We start from the raw sequence: 15,939 nt of genomic DNA on the forward strand, positions 1-15,939 counted from the left end.
ATTGAGCAGAGGGAAGAGATGATAGGATGGAAGAGGAGAGAGTAGTGGGAGAGAGAGAGCGAAGGTTGCGGCGGCGACTTAGCCCCAGTGCCTGGCTGTTGTGCATGGACATAGCAGTTTTTAAGCCAGCCAGATTGAGAGATGATCTGGGACTTGGAATCACAGGTTCAAAATAATATCCAGCTTTGGGAGCCGTCATCTCAGAAGATGGAACCACCTGACAATCTTCCATTTCAGACGGAGGCTCTGCTGGTCTGTAGGAACATAGAGAAAAGGTCAAACTCAACATTAATTAAAACCGATGAAACACAGCAGGATGACAGCAAACCTTCGGATTGAAGCAGGTGTCCCTTGAAACACATGTATATTCACCTGTATAAATGAAGGATAAATAAATAAATGAATAACTGTTGGCATGAGAACAAGCAGCCAAAAAGTGTGTTTACTTACTGGTCATGGGGAAGGATGTATGGTTGAGGCTGATCTTGTTGACTCCAGTCTCGTACATGGCGATGAGAGAGCTCTTCATGATGGCTAGCAGAAGCTTCTCTTCCTGGAGAAAGATTTGACTCCTGTCTGTAGTGACGTTCACATCCACACACTCTGAGGCAACAGTGATGTTCAATGCATCAAATGGATGTCTATTAAACGTGTGATACACTTAATTCACAAGCTTGGAAACCTTAGAAGGATCACACGGAGGGTTGTTGATGTAAAATAACTGTCGTGGCGCTGGTGCAGAGGATCGGGGTGCGTTTGCCCTGTTCTGTCTGGTTGGTGCAGGTGATACGAACCCCTGTAGAGATGATGCAGTAGGACTGGAGCACGTGAATCATCTTGGTGTATTCCTGCACACATACAAAGAGAGAGCCGCATACTTTATGCATTCCTTACACCAGTTCTGAAGAAAATCCAACTAGTAGAATCCAACCAGTAAAAGTAGTGTATTGACATTATTTTTAAAGGATGCATCCGTCAACTCGATTTTTTGAAGAACACACCCAAATTGATGCACTGTCTGTATAATGTTTGTCGGCTATATTCTTTCTGTTTGTGGATTCTGTTTAATCTGGTAGCACCATTTCACCAAATCTAATTTCAGGTACAATGTGGCTAGCGGCTGACAAACCATATAGCTAGCTGTCATACATGTTGTCAGCAAACAAGAAGTTGACCGAATTCAGTTAATGCAAAAAGTGGATTAAACCGTGCTTTTAGAGTTTAAAGTTGTCCTCCTCCTCATGTTGACGCATGCGTCTCTCCGGCCGCGCGCGCTTGTTTTGATTAGTCACGAGTGATTCTGCGTAGGGAAGCGCAAGCCTACCACTGACCTCTGAAAAGGAAAGCCTGTGTCAGTCAGTGATGGGCTACGATAACGATACATTATTAAAATTGTATATATATACAAGACAATAACATTAAAACAATTATTTTTATTAACACCATAATCAGAAAGAATACCTATTTTAGAGATGGGCTCAAAAATGGTTCACCCCAGAGTCATATATTTAGTCTATATTGTATTAGTTCTGGTTCACCTTATGTAAAAACATTTTTATATATATCAAGGTTGTAATTGTATGTCACCAATAAATATTTGTAGCTAAAAAAATATATATATATCAAGGTTGTAATTGTATGTCACCAATAAATATTTGTAGCATTACATCATCCTTTGCCAGTATCACAGGATAAGGAACAAAATGAGATGAGATGCTGCAGGGACTGTCTGACTTATCGCACAAAATAATAAAACGAACAAGACCGAATTAAACTTATTGCATAAATGGATAGGGTTACTATATAAACGGGATACAATCTCATCAATATATAACAAATGAAGTCAGACTTAATTTATAAGTTCTCCTCACAGTGGACGTGAAATTATTCAACTGCATTTATGTTCAGCTCATGGTGTTTTAAGACAAGACTTCACTCCCTTTATGTGTGTCGTTCGAAATGGCTGACACTAGACCGTATGGGACTCTTCTGGCGAGCTTTTGACATTATTATTTTAGAATAACGTCTACCTTAACTCGTTATCATTCATGCGAAATGGAAAATATTAAAGCCTAAGTATTCTTAAAGTTGTTATTTCACATTTAATAGGTTAACAAGCTTAAACTTCCTAAATCGCTGCCGTCGCTATGTTTAGCTCTCCGTACGGGCTCAGAGAGGAAAGTTCAAGTAGCAGCTGCATGAGCAACTTCTTGATTCGCCGAAATCTAACCACCACCACAACCAACACGACCAGACATGAGCGCAGTGTGTTTAATTTGACCACCAGTGAAGATGACGATGAGGTTAAATTTGACAGTAAGTTGACAGACACCTGACATTGTTCAAATATGGCCACGCTAACTTGCTAGGCAGAATTGAGAAGTCATGTGTGGGGCTGTCGGCGGAGTCATCCTGCTGTCAGCAAACCTCTCAACCTACCCACTGAACCTACCCAAACTCAGTTTTGGGGGCTGCTTTCGATCCACACCCTCATCATCAGTACCATGGGGCAGATAGATAGATTAGATAGATTAGATTAGATAGATAGATAGATAGATAGATAGATAGATAGATAGATCACAACTGTGGCTACATCCCTCCTCACATTTTGACAAATAACTAATTTAGCTATGACCAATCAGCTAAGTGAGATATTTTTCTAGAATGTCGTTTATAGCCATGTCTTTCCTTTACTCCTATTGGTTGGTTGGCTGCATTACCATTTCTGCTGCCCCAAAAAGATAACCTTCTTCCCAGTCATAACCCTCTAGTGATGCAACCAGTGGACATGCTTCCCATTACAGTACAGTACTATATACTGATGGCAGACAGTCAATTCAACATCATAAACTGTTGCCAAATCCAATGAGTACAGAATAAACCAACAATCAGCATACACAAATATGAGAGTACATTACATACAGTTTTGTCATGTTTCTCACACTCCCTCTCTCCTTATATTTTGCTACTGACCTGGGGTGGAGGGGCCAGTGTGTACTGTTGTAGACAGATAAGCCTTACCACTGAGCACACCCCAGCATGCATAAACAAGATGGGCTGGCTGACTTTGAAGTGGTTAGGTTAATTTAGCATTAGTGTTGGAATTTTTTCATATTGAGCCAATATCACACATACTGGTAGACAAAATGGACCTAGGGGAGAAAGAAATTGCAGCGTTAATTGCCAAAGTTATTGCCGAAGGTAAGATACATTTTCTATTTCATCTGTTAACTACAAAGCTTATTTTCTTTATAAAGGGGTATTGAAGTAATCACAAAAATAGGTTGGTGATTATTTGTTATGTGATGTTGGCCATCATCTGGCTACAGGACGTTTTGGAGGGGACTGTTCACCATTGAGACACACAACTTTGCTTTTATCCATCTATTACATAATCTATAATCTTGTTACAAACACTTACCACTCGCTCCTCTGTCCTGTCTCTCATTCTCCTCTATGTAAACACAGCGTCAGACTCGGATAACAACTGTGAGGTTCTGATGGCTGGCAAGCAGTACCTGTCCATCCAGGAGTTCGCCTCAGCCATCCCCAACCACCTTCTGCTGGGGTCTCTGCTGGAACACCTGTGCTTTGTCTACGAGAGCGACCCGACCCGCTCACATATGCTCTTCAAAGGTAAAGAGGATCGACTAAACTCTCTCTGTCAGTAGAACATGAACATTCTCTGGTTGTTGTGTAGAGGGAGGTTAGGATATGATTATTTTAAACAAAGTAACTTGGTAAACTCCGGGGGGTTTTCTGTGTTTTTGCAACACTTTTGCATCACTGACTTCTGTAAAGATTATTTTTTGCGTGAAGATTCATTAGAAGAAAAAAGAGAACACTACAGTGAATTACTTCCTGGTCTTTGCCATCCTCTCCAGTCATTGGTCAGCGTTTAGCAGCGATGAACCTCCTCTCCCCATTGGCCATCAGTGATGAGTTCAGCACGGTCAGACTCCAACACAACAGAGCCTTCACTGAACTACTGCGTGCTGCCAGCACCTCCCTGTTCCCGTTCCCACAGGTAACACTTGATGTGTCCATTTAGTGATAATGTAATGCGGGACATGCATGGTCAAGTTTCTTGTTTATCACTGATGTTTGCTCACTGACCAGTTTTCTTCCTGCCATTTCAGGGTAAAATATTATTAAATACAGACACCCAGAGCCTTACGCAAAGGTAACATTGTCTTTTGTTACTAGCACTGACTTTGCTGACAAATACTTTGTTGAGGGAAAATGTACTTGATACGATTGTGATGTGTTGTTGTCTCACCTACAGTGAGGGAAAAAAGTATTTGATCCCCTGCTGATTTTGTACGTTTGCCCACTGACAAAGACATGATCAGTCTATAATTTTAATGGTAGGTTTATTTTAACAGTGAGAGACAGAATAACAACAAAAAAATCCAGAAAAACGCATGTCAAAAATGTAATAAATTGATTAGCATTTTAATTAGGGAAATAAGTATTTGACCCCTCTGCAAAACATGACTTAGTACTTGGTGGCAAAACCTTTGTTGGCAGGTCAGACATTTCTTGTAGTTAGCCACCAGGTTTGCACACATCTCAGGAGGAATTTTGTCCCACTCCTCTTTGCAGATCTTCTCCAAGTCATTAAGGTTTCGAGGCTGACGTTTGGCAACTCGAACATTCAGCCCCCCTCCACAGATTTTCTATGGGATTAGAGGTCTGGAGAGTGGCTAGGCCACCAGGACCTTAATGTGCTTCTTCTTGAGCCACTCCTTTGTTGTCTTGGCCGTGTGTTTTGGGTCATTGTCATGCTGGAATACCCATCCACGACCCATTTTCAATGCCCTGGCTGAGGGAAGGAGGTTCTCACCCAAGATTTGACGGCACATGGCCCCGTCCATCGTCCCTTTGATGCGGTGAAGTTGTCCTGTCCCCTTAGCAGAAAAAACACCCCAAAGCATAATGTTTCCACCTCCATGTTTGACGGTGGGGATGGTGTTCTTGGGGTCATAGGCAGCATTCCTCCTCCTCCAAACATGGCGAGTTGAGTTGATGCCAAAGAGCTTGATTTTGGTCTCATCTGACCACAACACTTTCACCCAGTTCTTCTCTGAATCATTCAGATGTTCATTGGCAAACTTCAGACGGGCCTGTATATGTGCTTTCTTGAGCAGGGGGACCTTGCGGGCGCTGCAGGATTTCAGTCCTTCACGGCGTAGTGTGTTACCAATTGTTTTTTTTCTTCTTGACTATGGTCCCAGCTGCCTTGAGATCATTGACAAGATCCTCCCGTGTAGTTCTGGGCTGATTCCTCACCATTCTCATGATCATTGCAACTCCACGAGGTGAGATCTTGCATGGAGCCCTAGGCCGAGGGAGATTGACAGTTATTTTGTGTTTCTTCCATTTGCGAATAATCGCACCAACTGTTGTCACCTTCTCACCAAGCTGCTTGGCGATGGTCTTGTAGCCCATTCCAGCCTTGTGTAGGTCTACAATCTTGTCCCTGACATCGTTGGAGAGCTCTTTGGTCTTGGCCATGGTGGAGAGTTTGGAATCTGATTGATTAATTGCTTCTGTGGACAGGTGTCTTTTATATAGGTAACAAACTGAGATTAGGAGCACTCCCTTTAAGAGTGTGCTCCTAATCTCAGCTCGTTACCTGTATAAAAGACACCTGGGAGCCAGAAATCTTTCTGATTGAGAGGGGGTCAAATACTTATTTCCTTCATTAAAATGCAAATCAATTTTTAACATTTTTGACATGCGTTTTTCTGGATTTTGTTGTTGTTATTCTGTCTCTCACTGTTAAAATAAACCTACCATTAAAATTATAGACTGATCATTTCTTTGTCAGTGGGCAAACGTACAAAATCAGCAGGGGATCAAATACTTTTTTCCCTCACTGTAGCTATCTTAAGATGAATGCACTAATTGTAAGTTGCTTTGGATAAGAGCGTATGCTAAATGACTAAAATGTAAAAAATAAATTTAATGTACTGCTGTGTACGTTGCGTTGTGAGAGGATCTGTGTACGTTGCGTTGTGAGAGGATCTGTGTACGTTGTGTTGTGAGAGGATCTGTGTACGTTGTGTTGTGAGAGGATCTGTGTACGTTGCGTTGTGAGAGGATCTGTGTACGTTGCGTTGTGAGAGGATCTGTGTACGTTGTGTTGTGAGAGGATCTGTGTACGTTGCGTTGTGAGAGGATCTGTGTACGTTGCGTTGTGAGAGGATCTGTGTACGTTGCGTTGTGAGAGGATCTGTGTACGTTGCGTTGTGAGAGGATCTGTGTACGTTGCGTTGTGAGAGGATATGTGTACATTGTGTTGTGAGAGGATATGTGTACGTGACGTTATAAGAGGATTTGTGTACGTTGCGTTGTGAGAGGATCTGTGTACGTTGCGTTGTGAGAGGATCTGTGTACGTTGCGTTGTGAGAGGATCTCGAGGATCTTGAGGATCTGTCTCTTTGCTAATTGTCCTCCTCTCACCGTAGACCAACAGAAGGTCTGTTCCAGGCACAGACGTCTCGCTACCTCAGCGAGTTTGAAGAGCTCTCTAGACTTGGAAAAGGATCCTATGGCAAAGTCTTCAAGGTACTGAACTGTCCATTCAAAATAAAAATGATACTAATGCATTAATAAAACCTACAGTGGAGTAAATTTCCCCTCTTTGTTTTTATCATTTGCTTTCTAGGTAACAAACAAGCTGGATGGGCAGAAGTATGCTGTGAAGAAAATTCTCATCAAGAATGTTTCACGGGAAGACTGCATGAAGGTATGCTATTTTTCCACAATTCATTTAAAATGTATTGAGTTTTAATGATCCAAAAATGCAGTATACTTCAGTGCAGTATTCGATAATGGACACAAGTGAGTTTCAGTCATTGAGTATTTTCCTGTCTTTGTTTCAGGTTCTCAGAGAGGTGAAAGTGTTATCCAGTCTTCAGCACGTCAATGTAGTGGGCTACCACACTGCCTGGATGGAGCATGTCGCACCTGCTTTTACCAGTGACTTCCGTTACTTCTCTCCTCTGACATGTTCTAAATTCAAATGATTTAATTTATTCATAGCTAACCTCTCTTCATTGTTGTTGTTTTTTCACATCATTTCACATTTGGTACAATTTCTCAATTTCAGACCCTGCATCAATACTCTCAGCACTGGAAACGCCTGCGCTGCCAGAACGGTACGATTATTATATCGTATAACTGAATTACATGATTCAGTATCATATTCGATTCTGAAACATGTATTTTTCCACTCTCACAGCACTGAGGAGAGTACCGGCAGTAGCAACGGCTCCTCAATAGTCTTTGAGAGCTCAGATTACCCAAAGGAGCCAGTGGCCATAGGTAAAGCACCAGAGATCCTCCGGGTGAAAGCCCTGGCCCCTAAAGAGGAGAAGAGCACGCAGGCGGTGTGTCCTAAAACCATGCGCCACACCCGTGTCCCAGAGAACTTTGTCCCCTGTGTGTTCCTGGGACGGCGTGGCCTGACGCCGGACGGCTGCCCTGCGGTCAGCTGGGATGGCTCGGCCCTGTCGGAGGAGGCCTCAGGAACCAGGAACAGGATGGAGCTGAACAACAACTCCTACATCGACGTGGGGAGCGAGGAGTGGGACACGAAATGCCCCGCCAAGGAGGTACAGTGGGGAAAAAAAGTATTTAGTCAGCCACCAATTGTGCATGTTCTCCCACTTAAAAAGATGAGAGAGGCCTGTAATTTTCATCATAGGTACACGTCAACTATGATAGACAAAATGAGGGAAAAAAATCCAGAAAATCACATTGTAGGATTTTTAATGAATTTATTTGCAAATTATGGTGGAAAATAAGTATTTGGTCAATAACAAAAGTTTCTCAATACTTTGTTATATACCCTTTGTTGGCAATGACACAGGTCAAACGTTTTCTGTAAGTCTTCACAAGGTTTTCACACACTGTTGCTGGTATTTTGGCCCATTCCTCCATGCAGATCTCCTCTAGAGCAGTGATGTTTTGGGGCTGTCGCTGGGCAACACGGACTTTCAACTCCCTCCAAATATTTTCTATGGGGGTTGAGATCTGGAGACTGGCTAAGCCACCCAGGACCTTGAAATGCTTCTTACGAAGCCACTCCTTCGTTGCCCGGGCGGTGTGTTTGGGATCATTGTCATGCTGAAAGACCCAGCCACGTTTCATCTTCAATGCCCTTGCTGATGGGAGGAGGTTTTCACTCAAAATCTCACAATACATGGCCCCATTCATTCTTTCCTTTACACGGATCAGTCGTCCTGGTCCCTTTGCAGAAAAACAGCCCCAAAGCATGATGTTTCCACCCCCATGCTTCACAGTAGGTATGGTGTTCTTTGGATGCAACTCAGCATTCTTTGTCCTCCAAACACGACGAGTTGAGTTTTTACCAAAAAGTTATATTTTGGTTTCATCTGACCATATGACATTCTCCCAATCCTCTTCTGGATCATCCAAATGCACTCTAGCAAACTTCAGACGGGCCTGGACATGTACTGGCTTAAGCAGGGGGACACATCTGGCACTGCAGGATTTGAAACCCTGGCGGCGTAGTGTGTTACTGATGGTAGGCTTTGTTACTTTGGTCCCAGCTCTCTGCAGGTCATTCACTAGGTCCTCCCGTGTGGTTCTGGGATTTTTGCTCACCGTTCTTGTGATCATTTTGACCCCACGGGGTGAGATCTGCGTGGAGCCCCAGATCGAGGGAGATTATCAGTGGTCTTGTATGTCTTCCATTTCCTAAAAATTGCTCCCACAGTTGATTTCTTCAAACCAAGCTGCTTACCTATTGCAGATTCAGTCTTCCCAGCCTGGTGCAGGTCTACAATTTTGTTTCTGGTGTACTTTGACAGCTCTTTGGTCTTGGCCATAGTGGAGTTTGGAGTGTGACTGTTTGAGGTTGTGGACAGGTGTCTTTTATACTGATAACAAGTTCAAACAGGTGCCATTAATACAGGTAACGAGTGGAGGACAGAGGAGCCTCTTAAAGAAGAAGTTACAGGTCTGTGAGAGCCAGAAATCTTGCTTGTTTGTAGGTGACCAAATACTTATTTTCCACCATAATTTGCAAATAAATTCATTAAAAATCCTACAATGTGATTTTCTGGATTTTTTTTCCTCAATTTGTCTGTCATAGTTGACGTGTACCTATGATGAAAATTACAGGCCTCTCTCATCTTTTTAAGTGGGAGAACATGCACAATTGGTGGCTGACTAAATACTTATTTTCCCCACTGTATTTATACTGTGTAACCTATATAATGGAGCTCAGTAGGGCCTCTTATCCTGTTGTTTTAACACAATCCTCTAATCTTCCAACTCTGGACGTCTACAAATGTCCCCTGTATGTATAGATGATGTTTTTGTCAAACTCTGATTTTACTGGACACTATTCAATGGCTACCTCAGGTGCAGTTCCACCTTATGCTGTATATTCAGATGCAGCTGTGTGAACGTTCGCTCAAAGACTGGATCTCAGAGAGAACCACCGAACACACCTCACAAAGTGAGCATATATATAACTTTCACAATAAGATGCACCCCTTTGTTGCTTTGGCTCTTCATGCAACATTATCAATGTTTTGATTAAGTTTATATTATGCAGAATTTGGTAATGAGTATGTTTTGGCTTTTGTTTTACAGATCCTTACGGGTCTGTGGACACGAAACAAACCCTAAGCATTCTACATAAAATACTTGAAGGAGTGGAATACATTCACTCTAGAGGTATCATGCACAGAGACCTGAAGGTATGTTCTTTACAAGTGTATATTATTTAAGTCACTATTCTTTTATTTCATAAGAAAAATAAGTGCACCATCAAATGGTCACAAAGGAGGTTTTGCCTCTCTGATGAGGTAGATCACACAAGGTAATATGTGTTCAAATGTAAAAGTAACATGCCCTAGCTTTCACCTTCATGGACAGGAGGAGTTAGACTCCTTGAGGCATGGTGAAGTCCTCCATATTGGGAAAGCGGGGGAACCGAGGTGGGATTTCATCACCCTCCTTAATAAACGTGACATTGCATGCGTTTTCACAGTGATTAAACAAAGTCATGCACCCTGTCTAGCAGAACCTGCTTCAGGCTCCCTCTACCGTGACTCTTCCCATAGAGCTGGTAGATGTGGAACATATGAGGCTCCTAGGCTGCTGGCTGTAGCTGGTCCCTCTGGTCAAAGTACTCCCTGAGCAGGTGGCCACCTCTGTTGGTCAGGTGGTAGGTCGTGGTAAGCAGCTTCCCCAGCAGAGAGGTGTGCCTCAGGTTGAGCTTCTGATCCAGAAACAGGAAGTTCTCCCCTGCAGTGGTCAGCTGGTTGATGCCGGCTCCATACTTTAGGAGGAGCTCCACTACGGCCTCGTGGCCCCCGCTACAGGCCTCGTGCAGGGCCGTGCGCGCGGCATGGTTCACTGTGTTCAGCCCCCTGGTCCAGCAGCTCAGGGATACAGCTCAGGTCCACTGACAGGGCCTTCACTGGCTTGTTGGCTGCCGCCAGGAGGAGGGGGCTGTTCCCCGACTTATTCATCACCTTCAACACAAAACACAAACAACAAAGGAACTAAAAAGACCAATTAACCAAAAACAAATCAAATCAAATTGTATTGGTCACATACACATATTTAGCAGATGTTATTGCGGGTGTAGCGAAATGCTTGTGTTCCTAGCTCCAACAGTGCAGTAGTATCTAACAATTCACAACAATACACAAATCTAAAAGTAAAAGAATGGAATTAAGAAATATATAAATATTAGGATGAGCAATGTCGGGAGTGGCATTGACTAAAATACAGTAGAATAGAATACAGTATATACATATGAGTAAAGCAGTATGTGGACATTATTAAAGTGACTAGTGATCCATTATTAAAGTGGCCAGTGATTCCATGTCTATGTATATTGAGCAGCAGCCTCTTAAGGTACAGGGTTGCGTAACCGGGTGGAAGCCAGCTAGTGATGGCTATTTAACAGTCTGATGGCCTTGAGATAGAAGCTGTTTTTCAGTCTCTCGGTCCCAGCTTTGATGCACCTGTACTGACCTCGCCTTCTGGATGATAGAGGGGTGAACAGGCCGTGGCTCGGGTGGTTGATGTACTTGATGATCTTTTTGACCTTCCTGTGACATCGAGTGCTGTAGGTGTCCTGGAGGGCAGGCAGTGTGCCCCCGGTGATGCGTTGGGCAGACCGCACCACCCTCTGGAGAGCCCTGCGGTTGCAGGCGGTGCAGTTGCCGTACCAGGCGGTGATACAGCCCGACAGGATGCTCTCAATTTTGCATCTGTAAAAGTTTCTTAGGGTCTTTGGCCAAGCCGAATTTCTTCAGCCTCCTGACGCTGTTGCGCCTTCTTCACCACACTGTCTGTGTGGGTGGACCATTTCAGATTGTCAGTGATGTGTACGCAGAGGAACCTGAAGCTTTCCACCTTCTCCACTGCGGTCCCATCGATGTGGATAGGGGCGTTCTCCCTCTGCTGTTTCCTGAAGTCCACGATCATCTCCATCGTTTTGTTGACGTTGAGTGAGAGGTTATTTTCCTGGCACCCTCACCTCCTCTCTGTAGGCTGTCTCGTCATTGTTGGTAATCAGGCCTACTACTGTTGTGTCGTCTGCAAACTTGATGATTGAGTTGGAGGCATGCATGGCCACGCAGTCATGGGTGAAGAGGGAGTACAGGAGGGGGCTGAACATGCACCCTTGTGGGGCCCCTGTGTTGAGGATCAGCGAAGTGGAGGTGTTGTTTCCTACCTTCACCACCTGAGGGCGGCCTGTCAGGAAGTCCAGGACAACAGTTGCACAGGGCGGGGTTCAGACCCAGGGCCCCGAGCTTAATGATGAGCTTGGAGGGTACTATGGTGTTGAAGGCTGAGCTATAGTCAATTAACAGCATTCTGACGTAGGTATTCCTCTTGTCCAGATGGGATAGGGCAGTGTGCAGTGCGATGGTGATTGCATCGTCTGTGGATCTATTGGGGTGGTAAGCAAATTGAAGTGGGCCTATGGTGTCAGGTAAGGTAGAGGTGATATGATCCTTAACTAGCCTCTCAAAGGACTTCATGATGACAGAAGTGAGTGCTACGGGGCGATAGTCAATTAGTTCAGTTACCTTTGCTTTCTTGGGTACAGGAGCAATGGTGGACATCTTGAAGCAAGTGGGGACAGCAGACTGGGGTAGGGAGAGATTGAATATGTCCGTAAACACTCCAGCCAGCGGGTCTGCGTATGCTCTGAGGACGCGGCTAGGGATGCCGTCTGGGCCGGCAGCCTTGCGAGGGTTAACACGCTTAAATGTCTTACTCACGTCGGCCACGGAGAACGAGAGCCCACAGTCCTTTGGAGCGGGCTGCGTCGGTGGCACTGTGTTATCCTCAAAGCGGGTGAAGGTGTTTAGCTTGTCTGGGAGCAAGACGTCGGTGTCCGCGACGTGGCTGGTTTTCCCTTTGTAATCCGTGATTGTCTGTAGACCCTGCTACATACGTCTTGTGTCTGAGGCGTTGAATTGCGACTCCATTTTGTCTCTGTACTGATGTTTTGCCTGTGATTGCCTTACGGAGGGAATAACTACACTGTTTGTATTTGACCATATTCCCAGTCACCTTGCCATGATTAAATGCAGTGGTTCGCACTTTCAGTTTTGCGCGAATGCTGCCATCTATCCACGGTTTCTGGTTTGAGTAGGTTTTAATTGGGGCCGACTTCAACAAGGTTGATCAGGCTGGCTGTCATCTCTGTATTGAGGATCCCGGCAGCCATATGCAGGGATCCTGGCAACAGGCATCCTGTTGATTTTGGCGCCAAGGCTTGCCAGGATGCGGATAGCGGGCAGAGCTCCGTAGCGAACGGCGCCAAAATCAAACAGGATCATGCCCCTGCATATGGCTGCCGGGATCCTCAATACAGAGATGACAGTCAGCCTGATCAAATCAAATCAAATCAAATCAAATGTTATTGGTCACATGCGCCGAATACAACAGGTGCAGACATTACAGTGAAATGCTTACTTACAGCCCTTAACCAACAGTGCATTTATTTTAAACAAAAAAAGTAAAAATAAAACAACAACAAAAAAAGTGTTGAGAAAAAAAAGAGCAGAAGTAAAATAAAGTGACAGTAGGGAGGCTATATATACAGGGGGGGTACCGTTGCAGAGTCAATGTGCGGGGGCACCGACTAGTTGAGGTAGTTGAGGTAATATGTACATGTGGGTAGAGTTAAAGTGACTATGCATAAATACTTAACAGAGTAGCAGCAGCGTAAAAAGGATGGGGTGGGGGGCAGTGCAAATAGTCCGGGTAGCCATGATTAGCTGTTCAGGAGTCTTATGGCTTGGGGGTAGAAGCTGTTGAGAAGTATTTTGGACCTAGACTTGGCACTCCGGTACCGCTTGCCGTGCGGTAGCAGAGAGAACAGTCTATGACTAGGGTGGCTGGAGTCTTTGACAATTTTGAGGGCCTTCCTCTGACACCGCCTGGTATAGAGGTCCTGGATGGCAGAAAAGCTTTGCCCCAGTGATGTACTGGGCCGTACGCACTACCCTCTGTAGTGCCTTGCGGTCGGAGGCCAAGCAGTTGCCATACCAGGCGGTGATGCAACCAGTCAGGATGCTCTCGATGGTGCAGCTGTAGAATTTTTTGAGGATCTGAGGACCCATGCCAAATCTTTTTAGTCTCCTGAGGGGGAATAGGCTTTGTCGTGCCCTCTTCACGACTGTCTTGGTGTGTTTGGACCATGATAGTTCGTTGGTGATGTGGACACCAAGGAACTTGAAGCTCTCAACCTGTTCCACTACAGCCCCGTCGATGAGAATGGGGGGCGTGCTCAGTCCTCTTTTTTTTCCTGTAGTCCACAATCAGCTCCTTTGTCTTGGTCACGTTGAGGGAGAGGTTGTTGTCCTGGCACCACACGGCCAGATCTCTGACCTCCTCCCCTATAGGCTGTCTCATCGTTGTCGGTGATCAGGCCTACCACTGTTGTGTCGTCGGCAAACTTAATGATGGTGTTGGAGTCGTGCCTGGCCATGCAGTCATGGGTGAACAGAGAGTACAGGAGGGGACTGAGCACGCACCCCTGAGGGGCCCCCGTGTTGAGGATCAGTGTGGCAGATGTGTTGTTACCTTCCCCTTACCACCTGGGGGCGGCCCGTCAGGAAGTCCAGGATCCAGTTGCAGAGGGAGGTGTTTAGTCCCAGGATCCTTAGCTTAGTGATGAGCTTAGAGGGCACTATGGTGTTGAATGCTGAGCTGTAGTCAATGAATAGCATTCTCACGTAGGTGTTCCTCTTGTCCAGGTGGGAAAGGGCAGTGTGGAGTGCAATAGAGATTGCATCATCTGTGGATCTGTTGGGGCGGTATGCAAATTGGAGTGGGTCTAGGGTTTCTGGGATAATGCTGTTGATGTGAGCCATGACCAGCCTTTCAAAGCACTTCATGGCTACAGACGTCAGTGCTACGGGTCGGTAGTCATTTAGGCAGGTTATCTTAGAGTCCTTGGGCATGGGGACTATGGTGGTCTGCTTGAAACATGTTGGTATAACAGACTCAGTCAGGGACATGTTGAAAATGTCAGTGAAGACACTTGCCAGTTGGTCAGCACATGCTCGGAGTACACGTCCTGGTAATCCGTCTGGCCCTGCGGCCTTGTGAATGTTGACCTGCTTAAAAGTCTTACTCACATCGGCTACGGAGAGCGTGATCACATAGTCATCCGGAACAGCTGGTGCTATCATGCATGCTTCAGTGTTGCTTGCCTCGAAGCGAGCATAGAAGTGGTTTAGCTCGTCTGGTAGGCTTGTGTCACTGGGCAGCTCGCGGCTGTGCTTCCCTTTGTAGTCTGTAATAGTTTTCAAGCCCTGCCACATCCGACGAGCGTCAGAGCCAGTGTAGTATGATTCAATCTTAGACCTGTATTGACTCTTTGCCTGTTTGATGGTTCGTCGGAGGTCATAGCGGGATTTCTTATAAGCGTCCGGGTTAGAGTCCCGTTCCTTGAAAGCGGCAGCTCTACCCTTTAGCTCAGTGCGGATGTTTCCTGTAATCCATGGCTTCTGGTTGGGGTATGTACGTACGGTCACTGTGGGGACGACATCATCGATGCACCTATTGATGAAGCCAGTGACTGATGTGGTGTACTCCTCAATGCTGTCTGAAGAATCCCGGAACATGTTCCAGTCTGTGCTAGCAAAACAGTCCTGTAGCTTAGCATCTACGTCATCTGACCACTTTTTTATTAACCGAGTCACTGGTGCTTCCTGCTTTAGTTTTTGCTTATAAGCAGGAATCAGGAGGATAGAGTTATGGTCAGATTTGCCAAATGGAGGGCGAGGGAGAGCTTTGTATGCGTCTCTATGTGTGGAGTAAAGGTGGTCTAGAGTTTTTTTCCCTCTGGTTGCACATTTAACATGCTGGTAGAAATTAGGTAGAACGGATTTAAGTTTCCCTGCATTAAAGTCCCCGGCCACTAGGAGCGCTGCATCTGGATGAGCGTTTTCCTGTTGATTAATGGCCTTGTACAACTCATTCAGTGCAATCTTAATGCCAGCATTGGTTTGTGGTGGTAAATAGACAGCTATGAAAAATATAGATGAAAACTCTCTTGGTAAATAGTGTGGTCTACAGCTTATCATAAGATACTCTACCTCAGGCGAGCAAAACCTCGAGACTTCCTTAGTATTTCATTTTGTGCACCAGCTGTTGTTTACAAATATACACAGACCGCCACCCCTTGTCTTACCGGAGTCAGCCGTTCTGTCCTGCCGATGTAGCGTATAGCCTGCTAGCTGAATGTTATCATTGTCGTCGTTCAGCCACGACTCCGTGAAACATAAGATATTACAGTTTTTAATGTCCCGTTGGTAGGATAACCGTAATCTTAAATCGTCCACTTTATTTTCAAAAGCTTGAACGTTGGCTAATAGGATTGATGGAAGAGGCAGTTTACTCGCCGCCGTCGGATCT

At 45.1% G+C, this 15,939-nt stretch overlaps 1 protein-coding gene and 1 long non-coding RNA gene across 4 annotated transcripts in view; one reads left to right on the top strand and one right to left on the bottom strand.

The window, feature by feature from the left end:
- On the bottom strand, positions 1 to 3,494 carry LOC121577305. 2 transcript variants are annotated; one of them, XR_006002604.1, is made up of 4 exons: positions 3,422 to 3,494; positions 2,974 to 3,152; positions 451 to 848; positions 1 to 254 (listed from the first exon to the last, which is right to left on the bottom strand). It is a non-coding gene; the product is annotated as an uncharacterized LOC121577305 (long non-coding RNA). The 2 variants fall into 2 exon arrangements; XR_006002602.2 differs by lacking the exons at positions 2,974 to 3,152; positions 3,422 to 3,494 and adding an exon at positions 1,002 to 1,350.
- eif2ak1 (eukaryotic translation initiation factor 2-alpha kinase 1) overlaps positions 1,920 to 15,939 on the top strand; it is a 27,318-nt gene continuing 13,298 nt past the window's right edge. The window contains exons 1-11 of one of the 2 annotated variants that reach the window (XM_041891047.2): positions 1,920 to 2,316; positions 3,469 to 3,636; positions 3,885 to 4,027; positions 4,140 to 4,183; positions 6,474 to 6,573; positions 6,674 to 6,754; positions 6,891 to 6,987; positions 7,118 to 7,166; positions 7,250 to 7,622; positions 9,400 to 9,496; positions 9,634 to 9,740. In XM_041891047.2, coding sequence (XP_041746981.1) covers positions 2,148 to 2,316; positions 3,469 to 3,636; positions 3,885 to 4,027; positions 4,140 to 4,183; positions 6,474 to 6,573; positions 6,674 to 6,754; positions 6,891 to 6,987; positions 7,118 to 7,166; positions 7,250 to 7,622; positions 9,400 to 9,496; positions 9,634 to 9,740 — 1,428 coding nt within the window. In that variant the 5' untranslated portion in view covers positions 1,920 to 2,147. Of the gene's footprint in view, positions 2,317 to 3,057; positions 3,202 to 3,468; positions 3,637 to 3,884; positions 4,028 to 4,139; positions 4,184 to 6,473; positions 6,574 to 6,673; positions 6,755 to 6,890; positions 6,988 to 7,117; positions 7,167 to 7,249; positions 7,623 to 9,399; positions 9,497 to 9,633; positions 9,741 to 15,939 lie in introns of those variants that run through there. The other variant, XM_041891053.2, reaches the window with a different exon arrangement.

Source organism: Coregonus clupeaformis, chromosome 1, assembly GCF_020615455.1.
Source record: "Coregonus clupeaformis isolate EN_2021a chromosome 1, ASM2061545v1, whole genome shotgun sequence".
NCBI classification, from domain to species: domain Eukaryota; kingdom Metazoa; phylum Chordata; class Actinopteri; order Salmoniformes; family Salmonidae; genus Coregonus; species Coregonus clupeaformis.